We start from the raw sequence: 24863 nt of genomic DNA, 5'->3' as shown, positions 1-24863 counted from the left end.
AGCTGCCGGAGCTTCCCCGCGCCCGCTACTGAGAGGAGCTGCCGGAGCTTCCCCACGCCCGCTACTGGGAGGAGCTGCCGGAGCTTCCCCGCGCCCGCTACTTGGAGGGGCTGCCGGAGCTTCCCCGCGCCCGCTACTAGGAGGGGCTGCCGGAGCTTCCCCGCGCCTGCTACTGGGAGGGGCTGCCGGAGCTTCCCCGCGCCCGCTACTGGGAGGGGCTGCCGGAGCTTCCCCGCGCCCGCTACTTGGGGGAGCTGCCGGAGCTTCCCCGCGCCCGCTACTGGGAGGTGCTGCCGGAGCTTCCCCGCGCCCGCTACTGGGAGGAGCTGCCGGAGCTTCCCCGCGCCCGCTACTGGGAGGAGCTGCCGGAGCTTCCCCGCACCCGCTACTGGGGGGGCTACCGGAGCTTCCCCGCGCCCGCTACTGGGAGGAGCTGCCGGAGCTTCCCCGCGCCCGCTACTGGGAAGAGCTGCCGGAGCTTCCCCGCGCCCGCTACTGGGAGGGGCTGCCGGAGCTTCCCCGCGCTCGCTACTTGGGGGAGCTGCCGGAGCTTCCCCGCGCCCGCTACTGGGAGGAGCTGCCGGAGCTTCCCCGCGCCCGCTACTTGGAGGGGCTGCCGGAGCTTCCCCGCGCCCGCTACTGGGAGGAGCTGCCGGAGCTTCCCCGCGCCCGCTACTGGGAGGGGCTGCCGGAGCTTCCCCGAGCGCGCTACTGGGAGGGGCTGCCGGAGCTTCCCCGCGCCCGCTACTTGGGGGAGCTGCCGGAGCTTCCCCGCGCCCGCTACTGGGAGGAGCTGCCGGAGCTTCCCCGCGCCCGCTACTGGGAGGAGCTGCCGGAGCTTCCCCGCGCCCGCTACTGGGAGGAGCTGCCGGAGCTTCCCCGCGCCCGCTACTGGGAGGAGCTGCCGGAGCTTCCCCGCGCCCGCTACTGGGAGGGGCTGCCGGAGCTTCCCCGCGCTCGCTACTTGGGGGAGCTGCCGGAGCTTCCCCGCGCCCGCTACTGGGAGGAGCTGCCGGAGCTTCCCCGCGCCCGCTACTGGGAGGGGCTGCCGGAGCTTCCCCGCGCCCGCTACTGGTAGGAGCTGCCGGAGCTTCCCCGCGCCCGCTACTGGGGGGAGCTGCCGGAGCTTCCCCGCGCCCGCTACTGGGAGGGGCTGCCGGAGCTTCCCCGCGCCCGCTACTGGGAGGAGCTGCCGGAGCTTCCCGGCGCCCGCTACTGGGAGGAGCTGCCGGAGCTTCCCCGCGCCCGCTACTGGGAGGGGCTGCCGGAGCTTCCCCGCGCCCGCTACTGGGAGGAGCTGCCGGAGCTTCCCCGCGCCCGCTACTGGGGGGAGCTGCCGGAGCTTCCCCGCGCCCGCTACTGGGAGGGGCTGCCGGAGCTTCCCCGCGCCCGCTACTGGGAGGGGCTGCCGGAGCTTCCCCGCGCCCGCTACTGGGAGGAGCTGCCGGAGCTTCCCCGCGCCCGCTACTGGGAGGGGCTGCCGGAGCTTCCCCGCGCCCGCTACTGGGAGGAGCTGCCGGAGCTTCCCCGCGCCCGCTACTGGGGGGAGCTGCCGGAGCTTCCCCGCGCCCGCTACTTGGGGGAGCTGCCGGAGCTTCCCCGCGCCCGCTACTTGGGGGAGCTGCCGGAGCTTCCCCGCGCCCGCTACTGAGAGGAGCTCCCGGAGCTTCCCCGCGCCCGCTACTGGGAGGAGCTGCCGGAGCTTCCCCGCGCCCGCTACTGGGAGGGGCTGACGGAGCTTCCCCGCGCCCGCTACTTGGGGGAGCTGCCGGAGCTTCCCCGCGCCCGCTACTGGGAGGAGCTGCCGGAGCTTCCCCGCGCCCGCTACTGGGAGGAGCTGCCGGAGCTTCCCCGCGCCCGCTACTGGGGGGAGCTGCCGGAGCTTCCCCGCGCCAGCTACTGGGAGGAGCTGCCGGAGCTTCCCCGCGCCCGCTACTGGGAGGGGCTGCCGGAGCTTCCCCGCGCCCGCTACTTGGGGGAGCTGCCGGAGCTTCCCCGCGCCCGCTACTTGGGGGAGCTGCCGGAGCTTCCCCGCGCCCGCTACTGGGAGGGGCTGCCGGAGCTTCCCCGCGCCCGCTACTGGGAGGAGCTGCCGGAGCTTCCCCGCGCCCGCTACTGGGAGGAGCTGCCGGAGCTTCCCCGCGCCCGCTACTGGGAGGTGCTGCCGGAGCTTCCCCGCGCCCGCTACTGGGAGGAGCTGCCGGAGCTTCCCCGCGCCCGCTACTGGGAGGGGCTGCCGGAGCTTCCCCGCGCCCGCTACTTGGGGGAGCTGCCGGAGCTTCCCCGCGCCCGCTACTGGGAGGAGCTGCCGGAGCTTCCCCGCGCCCGCTACTGGGAGGAGCTGCCGGAGCTTCCCCGCGCCCGCTACTGGGAGGGGCTGCCGGAGCTTCCCCGCGCTCGCTACTTGGGGGAGCTGCCGGAGCTTCCCCGCGCCCGCTACTGGGAGGAGCTGCCGGAGCTTCCCCGCGCCCGCTACTTGGAGGGGCTGCCGGAGCTTCCCCGCGCCCGCTACTGGGAGGAGCTGCCGGAGCTTCCCCGCGCCCGCTACTGGGAGGAGCTGCCGGAGCTTCCCCGCGCCCGCTACTGGGAGGAGCTGCCGGAGCTTCCCCGCGCCCGCTACTGGGAGGGGCTGCCGGAGCTTCCCCGCGCCCGCTACTGGGAGGAGCTGCCGGAGCTTCCCCGCGCCCGCTACTGGGAGGGGCTGCCGGAGCTTCCCCGCGCCCGCTAGTTGGGGGAGCTGCCGGAGCTTCCCCGCGCCCGCTACTGAGAGGAGCTGCCGGAGCTTCCCCGCGCCCGCTACTGGGAGGAGCTGCCGGAGCTTCCCCGCGCCCGCTACTGGGAGGGGCTGCCGGCGCTTCCCCGCGCCCGCTACTGGGAGGAGCTGCCGGAGCTTCCCCGCGCCCGCTACTGGGGGGAGCTGCCGGAGCTTCCCCGCGCCAGCTACTGGGGGGAGCTGCCGGAGCTTCCCCGCGCCCGCTACTTGGGGGAGCTGCCGGAGCTTCCCCGCGCCCGCTACTGGGAGGAGCTGCCGGAGCTTCCCCGCGCCCGCTACTGGGAGGGGCTGCCGGAGCTTCCCCGCGCCCGCTACTTGGGGGAGCTGCCGGAGCTTCCCCGCGCCCGCTACTGGGAGGAGCTGCCGGAGCTTCCCCGCGCCCGCTACTGGGAGGGGCTGCCGGAGCTTCCCCGCGCCAGCTACTGGGAGGAGCTGCCGGAGCTTCCCCGCGCCCGCTACTGGGAGGGGCTGCCGGCGCTTCCCCGCGCCCGCTACTGGGAGGGGCTGCCGGCGCTTCCCCGCGCCCGCTACTGGGAGGGGCTGCCGGAGCTTCCCCGCGCCCGCTACTGGGAGGGGCTGCCGGAGCTTCCCCGCGCCCGCTACTGGGAGGAGCTGCCGGAGCTTCCCCGCGCCAGCTACTGGGAGGAGCTGCCGGAGCTTCCCCGCGCCCGCTACTGGGAGGAGCTGCCGGAGCTTCCCCGCGCCCGCTACTGGGGGGAGCTGCCGGAGCTTCCCCGCGCCCGCTACTGGGAGGGGCTGCCGGAGCTTCCCCGCGCCCGCTACTGGGAGGGGCTGCCGGAGCTTCCCCGCGCCCGCTACTTCGGGGAGCTGCCGGAGCTTCCCCGCGCCCGCTACTGGGAGGAGCTGCCGGAGCTTCCCCGCGCCCGCTACTGGGAGGAGCTGCCGGAGCTTCCCCGCGCCCGCTACTGGGAGGAGCTGCCGGAGCTTCCCCGCGCCCGCTACTGGGAGGGGCTGCCGGAGCTTCCCCGCGCCCGCTACTTGGGGGAGCTGCCGGAGCTTCCCCGCGCCCGCTACTGGGAGGGGCTGCCGGAGCTTCCCCGCGCCCGCTACTGGGAGGAGCTGCCGGAGCTTCCCCGCGCCAGCTACTGGGAAGAGCTGCCGGAGCTTCCCCGCGCCAGCTACTGGGAGGGGCTGCCGGAGCTTCCCCGCGCCAGCTACTGGGAGGGGCTGCCGGAGCTTCCCCGCGCCCGCTACTGGGAGGGGCTGCCGGAGCTTCCCCGCGCCCGCTACTGGGAGGGGCTGCCGGAGCTTCCCCGCGCCCGCTACTTGGGGGAGCTGCCGGAGCTTCCCCGCGCCCGCTACTGGGAGGAGCTGCCGGAGCTTCCCCGCGCCCGCTACTGGGAGGAGCTGCCGGAGCTTCCCCGCGCCCGCTACTGGGAGGAGCTGCCGGAGCTCCCCCGCACCCGCTACTGGGGGGGCTACCGGAGCTCCCCCGCGCCCGCTACTGGGAGGAGCTGCCGGAGCTTCCCCGCGCCCGCTACTGGGAGGAGCTGCCGGAGCTTCCCCGCGCCCGCTACTGGGAGGGGCTGCCGGAGCTTCCCCGCGCCCGCTACTGGGAGGGGCTGCCGGAGCTTCCCCGCGCTCGCTACTTGGGGGAGCTGCCGGAGCTTCCCCGCGCCCGCTACTGGGAGGAGCTGCCGGAGCTTCCCCGCGCCCGCTACTGGGAGGGGCTGCCGGAGCTTCTCCGCGCCCGCTACTGGGAGGGGCTGCCGGAGCTTCCCCGCGCCCGCTACTGGGAGGAGCTGCCGGAGCTTCCCCGCGCCCGCTACTGGGAGGAGCTGCCGGAGCTTCCCCACGCCCGCTACTGGGAGGGGCTGCCGGAGCTTCCCCGCGCCCGCTACTTGGGGGAGCTGCCGGAGCTTCCCCGCGCCCGCTACTGGGAGGAGCTGCCGGAGCTTCCCCGCGCCCGCTACTGGGAGGAGCTGCCGGAGCTTCCCCGCGCCCGCTACTGGGAGGGGCTGCCGGAGCTTCCCCGCGCCCGCTACTGGGGGGAGCTGCCGGAGCTTCCCCGCACCCGCTACTGGGAGGGGCTGCCGGAGCTTCCCCGCGCCCGCTACTTGGGGGAGCTGCCGGAGCTTCCCCGCGCCCGCTACTCGGGGGAGCTGCCGGAGCTTCCCCGCGCCCGCTACTGAGAGGAGCTGCCGGAGCTTCCCCGCGCCCGCTACTGGGAGGAGCTGCCGGAGCTTCCCCGCGCCCGCTACTTGGGGGAGCTGCCGGAGCTTCCCCGCGCCCGCTACTGGGAGGAGCTGCCGGAGCTTCCCCGCGCCCGCTACTGGGAGGAGCTGCCGAAGCTTCCCCGCGCCCGCTACTGGGGGGAGCTGCCGGAGCTTCCCCGCGCCAGCTACTGGGAGGAGCTGCCGGAGCTTCCCCGCGCCCGCTACTGCGAGGGGCAGCCGGAGCTTCCCCGCGCCAGCTACTGGGAGGAGCTGCCGGAGCTTCCCCGCGCCCGCTACTGGGAGGAGCTGCCGGAGCTTCCCCGCGCCCGCTACTGGGAGGAGCTGCCGGAGCTTCCCCGCGCCCGCTACTGGGAGGGGCTGCCGGAGCTTCCCCGCGCCCGCTACTGGGAGGAGCTGCCGGAGCTTCCCCGCGCCCGCTACTGGGAGGAGCTGCCGGAGCTTCCCCGCGCCCGCTACTGGGAGGGGCTGCCGGAGCTTCCCCGCGCCCGCTACTGGGAGGGGCTGCCGGAGCTTCCCCGCGCCCGCTACTGGGAGGGGCTGCCGGAGCTTCCCCGCGCCCGCTACTGAGAGGGGCTACCGGAGCTTCCCCGCGCCCGCTACTGGGAGGAGCTGCCGGAGCTTCCCCGCGCCCGCTACTTGGGGGAGCTGCCGGAGCTTCCCCGCGCCCGCTACTGGGAGGAGCTGCCGGAGCTTCCCCGCGCCCGCTACTGGGAGGAGCTGCCGAAGCTTCCCCGCGCCCGCTACTGGGTGGAGCTGCCGGAGCTTCCCCGCGCCAGCTACTGGGAGGAGCTGCCGGAGCTTCCCCGCGCCCGCTACTGGGAGGGGCTGCCGGAGCTTCCCCGCGCCAGCTACTGGGAGGAGCTGCCGGAGCTTCCCCGCGCCCGCTACTCGGAGGAGCTGCCGGAGCTTCCCCGCGCCCGCTACTGGGAGGAGCTGCCGGAGCTTCCCCGCGCCCGCTACTGGGAGGGGCTGCCGGAGCTTCCCCGCGCCCGCTACTGGGAGGAGCTGCCGGAGCTTCCCCGCGCCCGCTACTGGGAGGAGCTGCCGGAGCTTCCCCGCGCCCGCTACTGGGAGGGGCTGCCGGAGCTTCCCCGCGCCCGCTACTGGGAGGGGCTGCCGGAGCTTCCCCGCGCCCGCTACTGGGAGGGGCTGCCGGAGCTTCCCCGCGCCCGCTACTTGGGGGAGCTGCCGGAGCTTCCCCGCGCCCGCTTCTGGGAGGAGCTGCCGGAGCTTCCCCGCGCCCGCTACTGGGAGGGGCTGCCGGAGCTTCCCCGCGCCCGCTACTGGGAGGGGCTGCCGGAGCTTCCCCGCGCCCGCTACTGGGAGGAGCTGCCGGAGCTTCCCCGCGCCCGCTACTGGGAGGGGCTGCCGGAGCTTCCCCGCGCCCGCTACTGGGAGGAGCTGCCGGAGCTTCCCCGCGCCCGCTACTTGGGGGAGCTGCCGGAGCTTCCCCGCGCCCGCTACTGGGAGGGGCTGCCGGAGCTTCCCCGCGCCCGCTACTGGGAGGGGCTGCCGGAGCTTCCCCGCGCCCGCTACTGGGAGGAGCTGCCGGAGCTTCCCCGCGCCAGCTACTGGGAAGAGCTGCCGGAGCTTCCCCGCGCCAGCTACTGGGAGGGGCTGCCGGAGCTTCCCCGCGCCAGCTACTGGGAGGGGCTGCCGGAGCTTCCCCGCGCCCGCTACTGGGAGGGGCTGCCGGAGCTTCCCCGCGCCCGCTACTGGGAGGGGCTGCCGGAGCTTCCCCGCGCCCGCTACTTGGGGGAGCTGCCGGAGCTTCCCCGCGCCCGCTACTGGGAGGAGCTGCCGGAGCTTCCCCGCGCCCGCTACTGGGAGGAGCTGCCGGAGCTTCCCCGCGCCCGCTACTGGGAGGAGCTGCCGGAGCTTCCCCGCACCCGCTACTGGGGGGGCTACCGGAGCTTCCCCGCGCCCGCTACTGGGAGGAGCTGCCGGAGCTTCCCCGCGCCCGCTACTGGGAGGAGCTGCCGGAGCTTCCCCGCGCCCGCTACTGGGAGGAGCTGCCGGAGCTTCCCCGCGCCCGCTACTTGGGGGAGCTGCCGGAGCTTCCCCGCGCCCGCTACTGGGAGGAGCTGCCGGAGCTTCCCCGCGCCCGCTACTGGGAGGAGCTGCCGAAGCTTCCCCGCGCCCGCTACTGGGGGGAGCTGCCGGAGCTTCCCCGCGCCAGCTACTGGGAGGAGCTGCCGGAGCTTCCCCGCGCCCGCTACTGGGAGGGGCTGCCGGAGCTTCCCCGCGCCAGCTACTGGGAGGAGCTGCCGGAGCTTCCCCGCGCCCGCTACTGGGAGGAGCTGCCGGAGCTTCCCCGCGCCCGCTACTGGGAGGAGCTGCCGGAGCTTCCCCGCGCCCGCTACTGGGAGGGGCTGCCGGAGCTTCCCCGCGCCCGCTACTGGGAGGAGCTGCCGGAGCTTCCCCGCGCCCGCTACTGGGAGGAGCTGCCGGAGCTTCCCCGCGCCCGCTACTGGGAGGGGCTGCCGGAGCTTCCCCGCGCCCGCTACTGGGAGGGGCTGCCGGAGCTTCCCCGCGCCCGCTACTGGGAGGGGCTGCCGGAGCTTCCCCGCGCCCGCTACTGAGAGGAGCTACCGGAGCTTCCCCGCGCCCGCTACTGGGAGGAGCTGCCGGAGCTTCCCCGCGCCCGCTACTTGGGGGAGCTGCCGGAGCTTCCCCGCGCCCGCTACTGGGAGGAGCTGCCGGAGCTTCCCCGCGCCCGCTACTGGGAGGAGCTGCCGAAGCTTCCCCGCGCCCGCTACTGGGGGGAGCTGCCGGAGCTTCCCCGCGCCAGCTACTGGGAGGAGCTGCCGGAGCTTCCCCGCGCCCGCTACTGGGAGGGGCTGCCGGAGCTTCCCCGCGCCAGCTACTGGGAGGAGCTGCCGGAGCTTCCCCGCGCCCGCTACTCGGAGGAGCTGCCGGAGCTTCCCCGCGCCCGCTACTGGGAGGAGCTGCCGGAGCTTCCCCGCGCCCGCTACTGGGAGGGGCTGCCGGAGCTTCCCCGCGCCCGCTACTGGGAGGAGCTGCCGGAGCTTCCCCGCGCCCGCTACTGGGAGGAGCTGCCGGAGCTTCCCCGCGCCCGCTACTGGGAGGGGCTGCCGGAGCTTCCCCGCGCCCGCTACTGGGAGGGGCTGCCGGAGCTTCCCCGCGCCCGCTACTGGGAGGGGCTGCCGGAGCTTCCCCGCGCCCGCTACTTGGGGGAGCTGCCGGAGCTTCCCCGCGCCCGCTTCTGGGAGGAGCTGCCGGAGCTTCCCCACGCCCGCTACTGGGAGGGGCTGCCGGAGCTTCCCCGCGCCCGCTACTGGGAGGGGCTGCCGGAGCTTCCCCGCGCCCGCTACTGGGAGGGGCTGCCGGAGCTTCCCCGCGCCCGCTACTGGGAGGAGCTGCCGGAGCTTCCCCGCGCCCGCTACTGGGAGGGGCTGCCGGAGCTTCCCCGCGCCCGCTACTGGGAGGAGCTGCCGGAGCTTCCCCGCGCCCGCTACTTGGGGGAGCTGCCGGAGCTTCCCCGCGCCCGCTACTGGGAGGGGCTGCCGGAGCTTCCCCGCGCCCGCTACTGGGAGGAGCTGCCGGAGCTTCCCCGCGCCAGCTACTGGGAAGAGCTGCCGGAGCTTCCCCGCGCCAGCTACTGGGAGGGGCTGCCGGAGCTTCCCCGCGCCAGCTACTGGGAGGGGCTGCCGGAGCTTCCCCGCGCCCGCTACTGGGAGGGGCTGCCGGAGCTTCCCCGCGCCCGCTACTGGGAGGGGCTGCCGGAGCTTCCCCGCGCCCGCTACTTGGTGGAGCTGCCGGAGCTTCCCCGCGCCCGCTACTGGGAGGAGCTGCCGGAGCTTCCCCGCGCCCGCTACTGGGAGGAGCTGCCGGAGCTTCCCCGCGCCCGCTACTGGGAGGGGCTGCCGGAGCTTCCCCGCGCTCGCTACTTGGGGGAGCTGCCGGAGCTTCCCCGCGCCCGCTACTGGGTGGAGCTGCCGGAGCTTCCCCGCGCCCGCTACTTGGAGGGGCTGCCGGAGCTTCCCCGCGCCCGCTACTGGGAGGAGCTGCCGGAGCTTCCCCGCGCCCGCTACTGGGAGGAGCTGCCGGAGCTTCCCCGCGCCCGCTACTGGGAGGGGCTGCCGGAGCTTCCCCGCGCTCGCTACTTGGGGGAGCTGCCGGAGCTTCCCCGCGCCCGCTACTGGGAGGAGCTGCCGGAGCTTCCCCGCGCCTGCTACTTGGAGGGGCTGCCGGAGCTTCCCCGCGCCCGCTACTGGGAGGGGCTGCCGGAGCTTCCCCGCGCTCGCTACTTGGGGGAGCTGCCGGAGCTTCCCCGCGCCCGCTACTGGGAGGAGCTGCCGGAGCTTCCCCGCGCCTGCTACTTGGAGGGGCTGCCGGAGCTTCCCCGCGCCCGCTACTGGGAGGAGCTGCTGGAGCTTCCCCGCGCCCGCTACTGGGAGGGGCTGCCGGAGCTTCCCCGCGCCCGCTACTGGGAGGAGCTGCCGGAGCTTCCCCGCGCCCGCTACTGGGAGGGGCTGCCGGAGCTTCCCCGCGCTCGCTACTTGGGGGAGCTGCCGGAGCTTCCCCGCGCCCGCTACTGGGAGGAGCTGCCGGAGCTTCCCCGCGCCTGCTACTTGGAGGGGCTGCCGGAGCTTCCCCGCGCCCGCTACTGGGAGGGGCTGCCGGAGCTTCCCCGCGCCCGCTACTGGGAGGGGCTGCCGGAGCTTCCCCGCGCCCGCTACTGGGAGGGGCTGCCGGAGCTTCCCCGCGCCCGCTACTTGGGGGAGCTGCCGGAGCTTCCCCGCGCCCGCTACTGGGAGGGGCTGCCGGAGCTTCCCCGCGCCCGCTACTGGGAGGAGCTGCCGGAGCTTCCCCGCGCCCGCTACTGGGAGGAGCTGCCGGAGCTTCCCCGCGCCCGCTACTGGGAGGAGCTGCCGGAGCTTCCCCGCGCCCGCTACTGGGAGGGGCTGCCGGAGCTTCCCCGCGCCCGCTACTGGGAGGAGCTGCCGGAGCTTCCCCGCGCCCGCTACTGGGAGGGGCTGCCGGAGCTTCCCCGCGCTCGCTACTTGGGGGAGCTGCCGGAGCTTCCCCGCGCCCGCTACTGGGAGGAGCTGCCGGAGCTTCCCCGCGCCCGCTACTGGGAGGAGCTGCCGGAGCTTCCCCGCGCCCGCTACTGGGAGGGGCTGCCGGAGCTTCCCCGCGCCCGCTACTGGGGGGAGCTGCCGGAGCTTCCCCGCGCCCGCTACTGGGAGGGGCTGCCGGAGCTTCCCCGCGCCCGCTACTGGGAGGGGCTGCCGGAGCTTCCCGGCGCCCGCTACTGGGAGGAGCTGCCGGAGCTTCCCCGCGCCCGCTACTGGGAGGGGCTGCCGGAGCTTCCCCGCGCCCGCTACTGGGAGGGGCTGCCGGAGCTTCCCCGCGCCCGCTACTGGGGGGAGCTGCCGGAGCTTCCCCGCGCCCGCTACTGGGAGGGGCTGCCGGAGCTTCCCCGCGCCCGCTACTTGGGGGAGCTGCCGGAGCTTCCCCGCGCCCGCTACTTGGGGGAGCTGCCGGAGCTTCCCCGCGCCCGCTACTGGGAGGGGCTGCCGGAGCTTCCCCGCGCCCGCTACTGGGAGGAGCTGCCGGAGCTTCCCCGCGCCCGCTACTGGGAGGAGCTGCCGGAGCTTCCCCGCGCCCGCTACTGGGAGGAGCTGCCGGAGCTTCCCCGCGCCCGCTACTGGGAGGGGCTGCCGGAGCTTCCCCGCGCCCGCTACTTGGGGGAGCTGCCGGAGCTTCCCCGCGCCCGCTACTGGGAGGAGCTGCCGGAGCTTCCCCGCGCCCGCTACTGGGAGGAGCTGCCGGAGCTTCCCCGCGCCCGCTACTGGGAGGGGCTGCCGGAGCTTCCCCGCGCTCGCTACTTGGGGGAGCTGCCGGAGCTTCCCCGCGCCCGCTACTGGGAGGAGCTGCCGGAGCTTCCCCGCGCCCGCTACTTGGAGGGGCTGCCGGAGCTTCCCCGCGCCCGCTACTGGGAGGAGCTGCCGGAGCTTCCCCGCGCCCGCTACTGGGAGGAGCTGCCGGAGCTTCCCCGCGCCCGCTACTGGGAGGGGCTGCCGGAGCTTCCCCGCGCCCGCTACTGGGGGGAGCTGCCGGAGCTTCCCCGCGCCCGCTACTGGGAGGGGCTGCCGGAGCTTCCCCGCGCCCGCTACTTGGGGGAGCTGCCGGAGCTTCCCCGCGCCCGCTACTGAGAGGAGCTGCCGGAGCTTCCCCGCGCCCGCTACTGGGAGGAGCTGCCGGAGCTTCCCCGCGCCCGCTACTGGGAGGGGCTGCCGGCGCTTCCCCGCGCCCGCTACTGGGAGGAGCTGCCGGAGCTTCCCCGCGCCCGCTACTGGGAGGAGCTGCCGGAGCTTCCCCGCGCCCGCTACTGGGGGGAGCTGCCGGAGCTTCCCCGCGCCAGCTACTGGGGGGAGCTGCCGGAGCTTCCCCGCGCCCGCTACTTGGGGGAGCTGCCGGAGCTTCCCCGCGCCCGCTACTGGGAGGAGCTGCTGGAGCTTCCCCGCGCCCGCTACTGGGAGGGGCTGCCGGAGCTTCCCCGCGCCCGCTACTTGGGGGAGCTGCCGGAGCTTCCCCGCGCCCGCTACTGGGAGGAGCTGCCGGAGCTTCCCCGCGCCCGCTACTGGGAGGGGCTGCCGGAGCTTCCCCGCGCCAGCTACTGGGAGGAGCTGCCGGAGCTTCCCCGCGCCCGCTACTGGGAGGGGCTGCCGGCGCTTCCCCGCGCCCGCTACTGGGAGGGGCTGCCGGCGCTTCCCCGCGCCCGCTACTGGGAGGGGCTGCCGGAGCTTCCCCGCGCCCGCTACTGGGAGGGGCTGCCGGAGCTTCCCCGCGCCCGCTACTGGGAGGAGCTGCCGGAGCTTCCCCGCGCCAGCTACTGGGAGGAGCTGCCGGAGCTTCCCCGCGCCCGCTACTGGGAGGAGCTGCCGGAGCTTCCCCGCGCCCGCTACTTGGGGGAGCTGCCGGAGCTTCCCCGCGCCCGCTACTGGGAGGGGCTGCCGGAGCTTCCCCGCGCCCGCTACTGGGAGGGGCTGCCGGAGCTTCCCCGTGCCCGCTACTTCGGGGAGCTGCCGGAGCTTCCCCGCGCCCGTTACTGGGAGGAGCTGCCGGAGCTTCCCCGCGCCCGCTACTGGGAGGGGCTGCCGGAGCTTCCCCGCGCCCGCTACTGGGAGGGGCTGCCGGAGCTTCCCCGTGCCCGCTACTGGGAGGGGCTGCCGGAGCTTCCCCGCGCCCGCTACTGGGGGGGCTGCCGGAGCTTCCCCGCGCCCGCTACTGGGAGGAGCTGCCGGAGCTTCCCCGCGCCCGCTACTGGGAGGAGCTGCCGGAGCTTCCCCGCGCCTACTACCCGGAAGAGTCGCTGGAGCCCCTCTGGCCCTGCTGTTACCCGGAGGAACCACAGGAGCAAGCCAGCCCTGACTTCCCGGAGGAACTACCGGCCCTGCCACCCAGCCCTGGCCGCGAGGAGCCCATGCTGCTGGACTTCCCGGGGGGTGACCCCACGGACCAGGTAGGCCCTGAGGGGGAGGTCAGCAGTAGCCCGGGGGCAGCCGACTCCGGTCAGGCTGCAACCATGTCCAAGCCTATGTCAGTGTGTTGCGGGCAGGATCCCCACTGATGCAGCAGCGGACCGTCTGCCGCTGTTAGGGCCCCGGGCTGGGACGCTGTGGAGTGGGTGGGCCTGCGTCCCTCCTGCCACCCCACTTACGGGTGGCAGTCTCCTCCTCTCCCCGGTGCCCAGGCCTACGGGCCTGGGCTTATAGACTGTGACTCTGCGTTTGGTGCCCCGCCCGATCTTAGGGCTGGGCCCCTTTAAACTGTACCACTGCTCAGCCCTGAACCAGAGGGCTTGAGCTTTCTAAACCCTGTGCTTTGCTCAGCCCTGAGCCACAGAGGCCTGAGCTCTGTGACTCTGCGTTTGGTGCCCCACCTGAGCTTAGGGCTGGGCCCCTTTGACTCTGTATTGTTGCTCAGCCCTGAAGCAGAGGGCCGGAGCCCCCTTTGACTCTGTGTTTGTCGCCCCAGGACCGGGGCCAGGGAGCCTGCCCGGCCAGAGAACATGTAGCGAGCCGGTGTGGCTCCCCTCCGCCCCTCGGAGAGGGTCGAGCCCCGGTCCCACACATTCACACCCCCATTGGAGAGGACTTATTGTGAAGATGCTGCAAATATAGAAAGAATTGGTCCCGGGAGAAACAGAGCTTTATTTAGCTTAGGGTGATTGCCAAGAGTGATCGACAGAGTGCAAAGCCCCATGGGAGTTGCCGCTCCAGCCATCATAGAAGTGCTGACTTCAGCATGATGCCAGAAGGCAGCTTTGTAGCCTTGATGAAGGGTGGCACATCGCCACTCCTTTAAACTCACTAGATTTCATTTGGAGTATCTGAGAATTCTGTGTGCTTTTTGAGACAAGTGAAATAATTCCTGGACAGAAGTTGCCCTGGATAGCAGATCTGAATCCCTGATCGCCTTGTGTGGGAGATAAAGAAAGAATGAGGCTTTGTCTACACTATACTTCTTCCATCAATGTTTATGAACATTTTAACAATCTCATGTTTATGTTATTGAAATGTTTTTTCTCTTCACTAATGGAACCTCAAGATTGTCATTATTTGATGCTGAGCAATACAGGCAGGTGACATGTAGCTTTCCTGCCCACATCGGCCAAATAGCCCAATAGCAATGTATTCTCTGAACAGGCTGGAAACTTTACTGAATTACGATCAGTGGCTGTCGGCAAGGGAAAGGTCTGTGATGCACACAAAAGGCAACTGCAGGCTAAACTGAGACCTGGGTGAATTCTCCCCAGTGTATCACCTCCATCTGTATCTCTCTGGAGTTACTGGTTGGGAAGATCCAAAGAGCAGATATAACTCCTGCCCTCAGCACAGGGATTTAAACCTCATTCTTTCCCTTCTGCAGTAAATTGCTTATTTAAAATATTGTTCGATTTGCTTGAGAGAAGTGGCTTTGGAACAAACTGTGTCTTTTTCTACAGGACACGTAATGACAGCCATGGTTTTGCCCTGCCAATGACCCTTGCCTGTAAAATGTATTTCTTCTGGCAATAGCCAGGCCTTGGCAGTTTTATGAATCCAAGAGAGGAAAGAAAATGAGGAGAGATGGAGCATGAGAACAGAGAGACAAAATAGTGGGAAGTTAAACAACTTAGAGAAAAAACAAAGCAGAAAAAAGTAGAGAGATGATAAAGTGAGAAAACAGAGGAGGCTGAGGGAAATCTAATCTGATGGAAGTGCACCTCTTTTTGGTCACTGCTTGGCCACACAGTTCCCAGGAGAACTAGCCCTGGCAACAAAAATTGGCTGAAAGAGTGGGGGATGCTCAGCCACTTAGGCAAAGGTGGGAAAATAATTACAGAAAGGAAGTTTGAAATAAAAGAGAGGCAAGAAAAAGGGGAGGAGGAAAACAGCAATAATTAGAGGAAGGGTAATCCATCTGTAGGTGTTAAACCTCCTTGATTAGACACTAATGTGTCTGCTTCCCATAACATCGCACTTCCTGCTTCAAGTTCCCATTACGTGGTGTCAGCAGCCTCTTCTGAGCTATATTATAGTCAGAGCAGGTAGTGCTACCCAGAGAGGGAAAGGAGACTGGGACTGGCTGGGCAAAGAGATAGGGTGATGAGTCTGTGGTAAGGGGCAAAATTAAGGTTGTACAGGCATCCTTAATTCTGGCATTTACTAACTTCTGAGTACTTGACTTTGCAACTTTAATGTTCTTTTAACACAGTTCGTATGTGTATCCGTATAGTATTTGCTGTCTTTGCATTATCCTCTCAAAAGCAAACCAACTGCACCCCAGGAGCTGGGTTACTGTTATACTGTATTTTGTAATATTAAAAAAGATGGGGGCACATTCCATACACTAATGTTTTTAATTCAATTTCGGCAAAACTAACCCAATGAGACAGGGTGCCAGGACACTACCTAACCTCCAGCACATGAGAAGTTAACCTCAACTCACCATGCCCCTCCCCTCATTCAGGTGCTCATGAAGGTGGACCATATCACACTTGCTCCAGAATTAGAGAAAGCAGGATAGGCTCCACACCTACCGCCACTCACATGGTTTGAACCCAAATCTGGGAGTTTTCCCATTTCTCTCTCTGCTCATTACCTCCTCATTGTGCTTTTCTTTTATAAACAAATGGCTTCTTCCAGGAAAAGACCTTGCCAATTGCAAATGTTTGTTTTTTTTGCTGCTGCTGAATCATGCCACCAGGTTACAGATTTTTTTTTTAAAAAAAAATATACATTTGGCTTCAGAGTTTTTCATCGCAGGGAAGTTAAGCTGGGGATATTTGTTAGTCAGATATGCGGAGATGTTTTTTATTTTAAATTGGTGTGAACACTGAACAACTTTGTTTCCTAAGAAGCCAACCCAATGCTGTGGAGGGAGTTTTTCACCTGGCAAAACACTGACTCTTAACATATCAACAGTGGTCTACAACAGGGCACGGTACAAGGGCATTCCAGCCACTTGGGCTCATAATCACTAGAACCAGATTTGGGTGAAGGCCCATTGTGCAGCAGATAGAGTCAATTTAATTTCTCACTCAAGTATCTGGCTGACTAGATACTTCGTATTACTTTGTTTTGCAGTTGTGCCCATTTCAAAGGGATGGCTATGGGAAGATGCCCAATGGAGTCAGTAGTTAAACACTCAGAATATACCTGACGTTACAGAGGTACGTGATGTGAAAAGGAAGCAGCACAAAGGAGGGAATGGTCCATAGTTACAGTTATGCTAGTGTGACACAGTATGTAAACAATAGGCAGACATTCAGGCCAAGCAGTCTTTTCACAGAAATAGGTAGAACGAGGAAGGCTGATTTAGTGGAAGATTGGTTCAAAGGTTAGCATGCCAACCTAAGATTTAAGAGATGTGGGTTCAATTCCCTGCTCTGCCGCAGACTGACTCCCGGGATGACCTTGCTTCAGTTCCCCACAGATATGATAATATTATGTCTCTCATATCAAGGGGATTATGAGGCTAAATTAATTAAAGATTGTAAGGTGCTCAGACATTACAGTAATTGGCACCATCGAAGTGCCTAAGATAGATACCTGTAGGTGTTCCTTTTTATGCCATAAGGAAGGGTGCCATGAAAAGATAAGTAAAATGGGGAAAGGATTGGCCTGGAACACAGGGACAAGTGGAAGCCCTCCATACCAACAGAATCACTGTCTGGAGATAATGAGCTCCAGGGCCAGATCCCCAGCTGGTGTAAAGATTCCATTGATTTCAGAGGAGCCACTCCCAGTTGCACGAGCTGAGGCTCTGGCCAGAGCGGAAGAGGTCAGCCCATACTTAAGCTATGTCTACACTACAGGATAATTTCGAATTAACATAAACCGGTTTTATAAAACAGATTGTATAAAGTCGAGTGCACGCGGCCACACTAGCACATTAATTCGGCGGTGTGCATCCATGGTCCGAGGCTAGCATCGATTTCCGGAGCGTTGCACTGTGGGTAGCTATTCCGTAGCTATCCCATAGTTCCCGCAGTCTCCCCTGCCCCTTGGAATTCTGGGTTGAGATCCCAGTGCCTGATGGGGCAAAAATCATTGTCATGGGTGGTTCTGGGTACAGCCTCACCCCTCCCTTCCTGAAAGCGGCAGACAACCATTTCGCGCCTTTTTTCCTGGGTGAACTGAGCAAATGCCATAGCACAGCAAGCATGGACCCTGCTCTGATCAGTAGCGCAATCGTGGACGTTGTAAACACCTCACGCATTCTCGTGCAGTCTATGGTGAACCATGAACTGCAAAGGCAGGCGAGGAGGAGGCAGCTACGGCAGCGCGGCGACAACAGTGATGAGGACATGGACACTGAATTCTCCCTAACAGCGGGCCCCTGCGCTTTGCAGCTCCTGCTGGTAATGGGGGCGGTTCTACCCATTGAATGCCGATTTTGGGCCTGGGAAACAAGCACAGACTGGTGGGACCGCATAGTTTTGCAGGTGTGGGACGATTCGCAGTGGCTGCGAAACTTTCGCATGCGTAAGAGCACTTTCTTTGAACTTTGTGACTTGCTTTCCCCTGCCCTGAAACGCCATAATACCAAGATGAGAGCAGCCCTCACAGTGGAGAAGCGAGTGGCAATAGCCCTCTGGAAGCTTGCAACGCCAGATAGCTACCGGTCAGTCAGGAATCAATTTGGAGTGGGAAAATCTACTGTGGGGGCTGCTATGCTGCAAATAGCCAAAGCAATCATTAAGCTGCTGCTACGAAAGGTTGTGAAACGTGCAGGTCATAGTGGATGGCTTTGCTGCAATGGGATTCCCTAACTGTGGGGGGGCGATAGATGGAACCCATATCCCTATCTTGGCACTGGAGCACCAGGGCACCCAGTACATAAACCGCAAGGGGTACTTTTCAATGGTGCTGCAAGCACTGGTGGATCACAAAGGACGTTTCACCAACATCCACGTGGGATGGCCAGGAAGGGTTCATGATGCTCGCGTCTTCAGAAGCACTGCTCTGTTTAAACGGCTGCAGCAAGGAACTTACTTCCCGGACCAGAAAATAACATTTGGGGATGTTGAAATGCCTGTCGTTATCCTGGGTGACCCAGCCTACCCCTTGATGCCATGGCTCATGAAGCCATACACAGGCAGCCTGGACAGTGGTCAGGAGCTGTTCAACTACAGGCTGAGCAAGTGCAGGATGGTGGTAGAATGTGCATTTGGCCGTTTAAAGGCTCGCTGGCGCACATTACTCACTCGCTCAGACCTCAGCCAAACCAATGTCCCCTTTGTTATTGCTGCTTGCTGTGTGCTCCACAATCTCTGTGAAAGTACGGGGGAGAACTTTATGGTGGGGTGGGAGGCTGAGGCAAATCACCTGGCCGCTGATTACGCACAGCAAGACACCAGGGCGATTAGAAGAGCTCACCCAGGAAACGGTGCACATCAGAGAAGCCTTGAAAATGAGTTTCATCACGGGCCAGGATACGGTGTGACTGCTGTGTTTGTTTCCCCTTCATGAACCTCCCCCCCTTTATTGACTCCTCCTGTAAGCAACCCACCCTCCCCCTTCGATTACAGCTTGCTTAAGGAAATAAAGTCACTATCGTTTAAAAAGCATGTATTCTTTATTAAAAGTCATTCCCTGTAAGCAACCCACCCTCCCCCTTCGATTACAACTTGCTTAAGGAAATAAAGTCACTATCATTTAAAAAGCATGTATTCTTTATTAAAAGTCATTCCCTGTAAGCAACCCATCCTCCCCCTTCGATTACAGCTTGCTTAAGGAAATAAAGTCACTATCATTTAAAAAGCATGTAATTATAAAAAGAGGAAGAGAATTAACAAGGTATCCCGGGTGTGGTTTGGGAGGAGGATAGGAGGGAAGGAAAAGGCCATTAAGCACATTTCAATGTAATGACAGCCTTTTGGTTGGACTGTCCACTGGGGTGGAGTGGGAGGTGGGAAACGAAGCCTTCCCCACGCGTTCTTACACGTCTGGGTGAGGAAGACATGGAACATGGTGAGTACTGAGGGTGGTTAAACACGGGCTGCAGCGGCACTCTGTGACCCCGCTGCTCCTCCTGAAGATCCACCAGACGTCGGAGGATATCAGTTTGATCACGCAGCAGCTCCAGCGTTGCATCCCGCCACCGCTGATCTTCCTGCCTACACATCTGATCTTCCTGCCGCCACCTCTCATCTCGAGCATCTCTCCTATCCTCACGTTCACTGGCATCTTTCCTGCACTTTGCTACCACGTCCTTCCACTCCTTCAGATGAGCTCTTTCATTGCGGGTTACTTCCATGATTTCAGAGAACATTTCATCTCGCGTCCTCTTCTTCCTCTGCCTTATCTGAGCTAGCCTTCGGGATGGAGTAGGGAGGCTTGAAAAATGTGCAGCTGCATGAGGGAGGGAAAATAGGGAGAGAAGGATTTAAAAAGATACATTTTACAGAACAATGGTTATACTCTTTCACAGTGAACAACACTATTCACCTTACATAGCACATGTGATTTCACTACAAGGTCGCATTTGGAAACTTTTTAATATTGAGTGCCTGCGGCTCTGGTGTTACAGATCTCACAGATGCAGGTCCGGGAATCACAATTCAGCTTGCATGCGGTCATGGTAAGCCACAGCTTCTCCAGCCTTCATATACACAGTGCCCTGCTTCTTTCCGGCAGACGCCAACCCCTCCCCTCCCCAATCCAATTCTCTAGGATTGCTTTACCCCTCCGCCCACCGCATGGCTGGTATCATGGAAGATCACTGCTAATCACCCTCCTTTCTCCCCCCCCCCCCCCCACCGCGTGGCTGGTAGCTGGGAAGATTCCTGCTGGCCAAACGCTAAAAAGCTCAGCACCATTACCCCTCCCCTCCCCCCGCTTTGCTACGTGCCAGGAAGGCTTTCTTTTAAGCAACAGCCCAGTAGGAAAATGGCCATCTCTCTGTCCCCTTAATTAAATTCCTTAATTTCAACCAGGTTACCATGAACAATATCACTCTGCTGAGGATAACAGAGCGAGATAAAGAACGGATGTTTCTTGAATGCCAGCAATCCCCGGGACCATATGCAGCTATGCTTTCTCATGCAATGATACCCAATTACTTGCTACATGCATGGCGTTGTAAAGTGTCCTACCATGGTGGACGGAACAAGGCTGCCTTGCCCAGAAACCTTCTGCAAAGGCTTTTGGAGTACCTTCAGGAGCGCTTCATCCCCAGACATGTTAACAAACTTTTGCAGTAACTTTACTGGCTGTGAATGCATCCCAAGCCCTCATGGCAAATCAGTCATTAAAAAACGCTTGCTTTTAAACCATGCTTTGTATTTACAAAGGTACACTCACCAGAGGTCGCTTCCATGGCTTCACTGTCTGGGCTAGTGGCTTGGGAGGGCAATTCCATCTGGGTCACAAAAAGCTCCTGGCTGTTGGGGCTAATGGAGTGCTGTGTGCTCGCTGCAAGGTCGTCCTCCTCTTCCTCCTCCTCCTCCTCATCTTCCCCCTCCGCTGAATCCTCAGCCAGGGTTGAGATTATAACCCCCACCTCGGAATCCACGGACAAGGGGGGGTAGTGGTGGCGCAGCCCCCTAAAATTGCATGCAGCTCAGCGTAGAAGCAGCATGTTTTTGGCCCTGAGCCGGATCTTCCGTTTGCTGCTTTGGTTTTCTGGTATGCTTGTCTGAGCTCCTTAACTTTCACTCTGCACTGCACTGAGTCCCTGGTGTGGCCTTTTCCCATCATAGCCTTGGAAATTTTTTCAAATATTTTTTCATTTCGTCTTTTGGAACGGAGTTCTGTTAGCACTGAATCCTCTCCCCATATAGCGATAAGATCCAGTACCTCTCATGCGGTCCATGCTGGTGCTCTTTTTCTATTCTCAGGAGACTGCATTGTTACCTGTGCTGATGAGCTCTGCGCGGTCACCTGTGCTGATGAGAGCTCCACGCTGGCCAAACAGGAAATGCAATTCAAAAGTTCGTGGGGCTTTTCCTGTACACCTGGCCAGTGCATCAGAGTTCAGATACCTGGCCAGAGCAGTCAGTTGTGCACTGTGGGATACCGCCCGGAGGCCAATAACTTCGATTTGCGGCCACACTAACCCTAAATCGATATGTTAATATCGATTTTAGTGTTACTCCTCTCGTTGGGGAGGAGTACGGAAATCGATTTAAAGAGCCCTTTAAATCGATATAAAGTGCATTGTAGTGTGGACAGGTACAGCGTTAAATCGATTTAACGCTGTTAAAATCGGTTTAACTGCGTAGTGTGGACCAGGCCTCAGCTACATTCCTGCAGCCACCCATGTAAAAGAAGAAAGTGAAGGGGGAAAAAGCAGTTTTCCTACAGGGATTTCTCCCTTTCCGCATTGATGCAGTTCCATTGTATTAGGAGCTTCTCTCGAGGAGAGAAATAATATTTGGCTTCCTTGGCAACAAAGAGACAATGGAAATCCGACACTGGAATTTATTAAGCCGCACGGCATGCTAACCCCTTGTATAGGGACCACAAATAGGTAAAACAGAATAGCCCCCAAGAAACAGCACTTTAGAAAGCTTTTGGCCAAAGGCTATTTGTGCTGTTTTGACACAAAGCAGTTATTTTGACATATAGGCTACAAAAAGGGGATTTCTCTTGCAGCATTGCACTTTGAGCTGTTCTGGGCCTCACAGCTGTGATGGCAACTGCATCCCCACAGGACATTTCTTTCTTAACCAGTTACCTACTAAACTACATCACTGGCCAACTCCTTATTCAGGCCAGACTCCCACTGAGGCCAATAGAAATTATGCCTGTGTATGGACTGCATTATTATTTGGATTAAAAGCAGCTCAAGTGAACACAGAAGCAGCCAGATCCAAGCAGATAGCTGCTGTGCTGATCACTCCTTACATCATTTTATGCCATGAAGAAATTATGGAAGCATTTGCTGAATTCCCCATTCATAATAATGAGGAACCAAGCACCAAGACTGGGGCCAGCTTTGAGCACAAGCAGAGCAAGCAACCCTTTGGGCTTCCATGCAAACTTCACAGCTCAAAAGCTGGCCCAAGTTTGGAGAAGGAGAAAAATTCCCTACTGCCAAATTTTCAACTCACACTTCATCTATTGTGAAGCACCATGAATCGCCTGTGTATACAGTGCTGTACCACAGGTGATGTGGGCCAAGGAATTAGCAGATCTCCTCCTCAACAAGCTTTTGGTCAAAGGCTGAGAGTTACAAAGCTGCCTATGAACTGCAGACACTCAGTTCCCAATGAAGTTAACCGGCACTGGGTGACCAAGTCCCCACTAAAGGCACAGCAGGTACAATAGAGTAGAACACAAAATCAGGTACACATCTATAACAAATATATCCTGTGCTGCAGATTGGGAGTATTTCAAATTGGGAATGAATCTCATGGGTCTGTTTTGGTTTGTGTTTTAAAACAGGGAGAACTAAGGCAGACAGCTCCATTCGCACTCTGATCCCTTTTGTCAACGGACTGCGGAGAGCAACAAAATAAGTCAATTCATAGCACCGCAGGCTAGGAACTTGCTGCTTTACTTCACTGCATCAAATAGAATGGGGCGGGAGTAGGGTTGCCAACTGTCTAATTGCACAAACATAAATACCATTGCCCTGCTCCCTGCCCCGCTCCTTCCCCAAGCCACGCCCCTGTCCTGCCCCTTCTCTGAGGCCCTCCCCCAACTCATTCTAGCCCCACTCCCTCCATCCATCACTCACTTTAACTAGGCTGGGGCAAGGAGTTAGAGTGCAGGAGGGGGTGCAGGCTTTGGGCTTGGGGGTGCGGCCGAGGGGTTCGGAGTGTGGGAAGGGGCTCCAGGCTGAGCCTGGGGCAGGGGGTTGAGGTGCAGGAGTGGGTGTGGGCTCTGGGCTGAGCCTCGGGCAGGGCATTGGGGTGCTTTAACATCATTGCCCCTTTTGTCCCCGCCCCCAGGCCGCTGACGGAGGGGCGAAAGGGGCAGCTGCCCTGGGCTCAAGGCTCCCAGCTGCTGCCACCGCTACTGCAGCAGCGGCCAGAGCCAGAGCCAGAGCCAGAGCCCTGGGCGGCAGGGGCCAGGCAGCGCAGATGGACTGGCTGGGGGAGGCCAACCCCCACAGCCCCGCCCCTTCCAGGGACTGGAACCAGCCCCCATACCAGTAAGAATTTAATATTACTTTCACCCACGGCTCTGGGAGGGAGTTTGTGTGCAGGAGGGGGCTCGGGGCTGGGCGTTACGGTGGGCGAGGGGGGCAGCACTTATCTTGGGCAGCTCCTGAAAGCAACCAGCACATCCCTCTAGCAGCGGCTCCTGGGCAGGGAGGGGGACAGGGGTCTCTGCATGCTACCCCTGCCTGCAGGCACCACTCCCACTGCTCCCATTGGCTGCGGTTCAAGGTGGGGGTGGCACGTGGGACATGCCACAGGTACATGTCGGCCGCTTCTGGGAGCAGCTCAGGGCCAGGGCAGGTAGGTAGCCTGCCTTAGCCCCACTATGCCACTGGACTTCTAGTCGCCTCAGATCTCCTGGATTGGCTTCAGTGGCCTCCGGGAGACAGGGCCTGATTCCAGGAGACTCCTGGCAAAACCGGGACAGTTGGCAACCCTAGGTGTGGGGGAGATGCTCATGGACTAAAACAGGAAGTAAGAAAGAGGTGCAGCACGGTTCCGACCATCAGCCTCTCGGAAATGCAGTTAACCCTATCCTGACCACTTTACTAAAGAGTCCCACATCTCAGCCACAGTGCAAGTCACACAGCACTCCCTGACTGACAGACTGTGACCCTCAACTCAATATCTTCACTGTTCCTGCCTTCTAGTACTGATTAAAGAGAACTCACCGCAATTTCACACAGAAACTTTTCACTGAAATTGGTCACTTTTGAAACCAGTTCTAGTGTTAAGTGACAGATCTCCACCTCCTCAAAGGACGTAAAAACCTTAAAACTAGGTACCCAAGCCCAAAAGATGTTGCTACAAACTAATGAAATAAATTCAGAGTGTTTAAGGTCAGAAGGGATCATTCAGCTCATCTAGTCTGACCTCTGCTCCGGTATATCACAAGATACTAAATTTTACCCAGTTACTCCTATATTTAACCCAATGTTTTGCTTTTCTCTGCTCGGTTAAAGAACCCTTGGTATATTTTCCCTATGAAGGTACTTTTAAACCATTATCAAGTCACTTCTCAGCATGCATTGACAGACCTGGTATTTCTTTTACAACGTTAAAACTAACATATGCACGGTGGAGTGCAGTTTATCATTGCAGTAGGTAACATTTCAATACCTCTCAGTTTTGCTGTCAGCAGAGACGCCTCTCAGCTAAACAAACTGTCCTGCACCAGACTCCAGGGAGGTAAGAACAGGCCTTCCTGTGAACCTGACCCCTTGACCAACAGCATCATTTATCTTTATAAAAATGACCAAGGATTCATTTTATAAACTGCTGCTCAAGACAATGTAAGTTTCACCTTTAGACCCAGCCTGTCATGGAAGAAATGCAGCTGCACGAAGCATTGCAACATGATCACCAAACCTTGCTGAGTTTTTTGGTCTTTATTTGTAAGTTCAGTGATAGACTTACTGAAGCATTAAGGCAGTGGCTGCTATAGATATGTACATACAAATAATTAAAGAAAATATCCACATTTCTAAGATTTCTGTTATGAATTTCCTATTGCCCACTGGTGCCCAAACTTTTAGCAACCCATGGATTTCACTGGCAACCTGCCATGAATCTGATCTCCCAGTTCTGCCACCTTTGCCCTCACTGAGTCTCTTATCTCCATGAAGAGTTCCTTACTGGGGAGTAGAATACATCCCTTTTCTTAGGTTATGTCTACACCAGGGATCGGCAACCTTTGGCACGCGACTTGCCAGGGTAAGCACCCTGCTGGGCCGGGCCGGTATACCTGCTGCGTCTACAGGTTTTGCGGATCGCGGCTCCCACTGGCCACGGTTCGCCGCTCCAGGCCAATGCGGGCTGTGGGAAGCCGAGGCCAGCACATCCCTCGGCCCGTGCCGCTTCCCGCAACCCCCACTGGCCTGGAGCGATTAACCGCGGCCAATCAGAACCGCAATCGGCTGAACCTGTGGATACTGCTGGTAAACAAACCAGCCGGCCCACCAAGGTGCTTACCCTGGCAAGCCACGTGCCAAAGGTTGCCGATCCCTAGTCTACACTGCAGTCTACACTACTGCTAACATGCAGTAACGAACATGAGGTAGAAGCCCAGTGAAACTAGGGTGGTTTGTAGTTTAAATACTAGTTAGTAGGTTGAGATAAACCCTAGCCTCCTCATAGTTTTTAGCACACCCTACTAACGTGAAACCTACATTCTCTAGGATTTTACCTCGTGTAAGTGACCATGTGTTAGCTAACATGAGATATGAAGGCACGTTTGTTTCCTAGTGAAGAGACAGACAGTGGG

General features: G+C 62.2%; 2 protein-coding genes across 2 annotated transcripts in view; both read right to left on the bottom strand.

The window, feature by feature from the left end:
• The window catches only part of EVA1A (eva-1 homolog A, regulator of programmed cell death), a 345582-nt gene that overhangs the window by 248030 nt on the left and 72689 nt on the right, over positions 1 to 24863 (bottom strand). The window lies entirely within an intron of this gene.
• LOC127049726 (uncharacterized) overlaps positions 18256 to 24863 on the bottom strand; it is a 202186-nt gene continuing 195578 nt past the window's right edge. Inside the window, exon 2 of the mRNA XM_050950969.1 lies at positions 18256 to 18842. Coding sequence (XP_050806926.1) covers positions 18337 to 18842 — 506 coding nt within the window. The 3' untranslated portion in view covers positions 18256 to 18336. The remainder of the gene's footprint in view (positions 18843 to 24863) is intronic.

This window comes from Gopherus flavomarginatus, chromosome 4, assembly GCF_025201925.1.
Source record: "Gopherus flavomarginatus isolate rGopFla2 chromosome 4, rGopFla2.mat.asm, whole genome shotgun sequence".
NCBI lineage: Eukaryota > Metazoa > Chordata > Testudines > Testudinidae > Gopherus > Gopherus flavomarginatus.
Note: the sequence above shows the minus strand (reverse complement) of the source record. Positions and strands in the feature narration are given on the sequence as shown.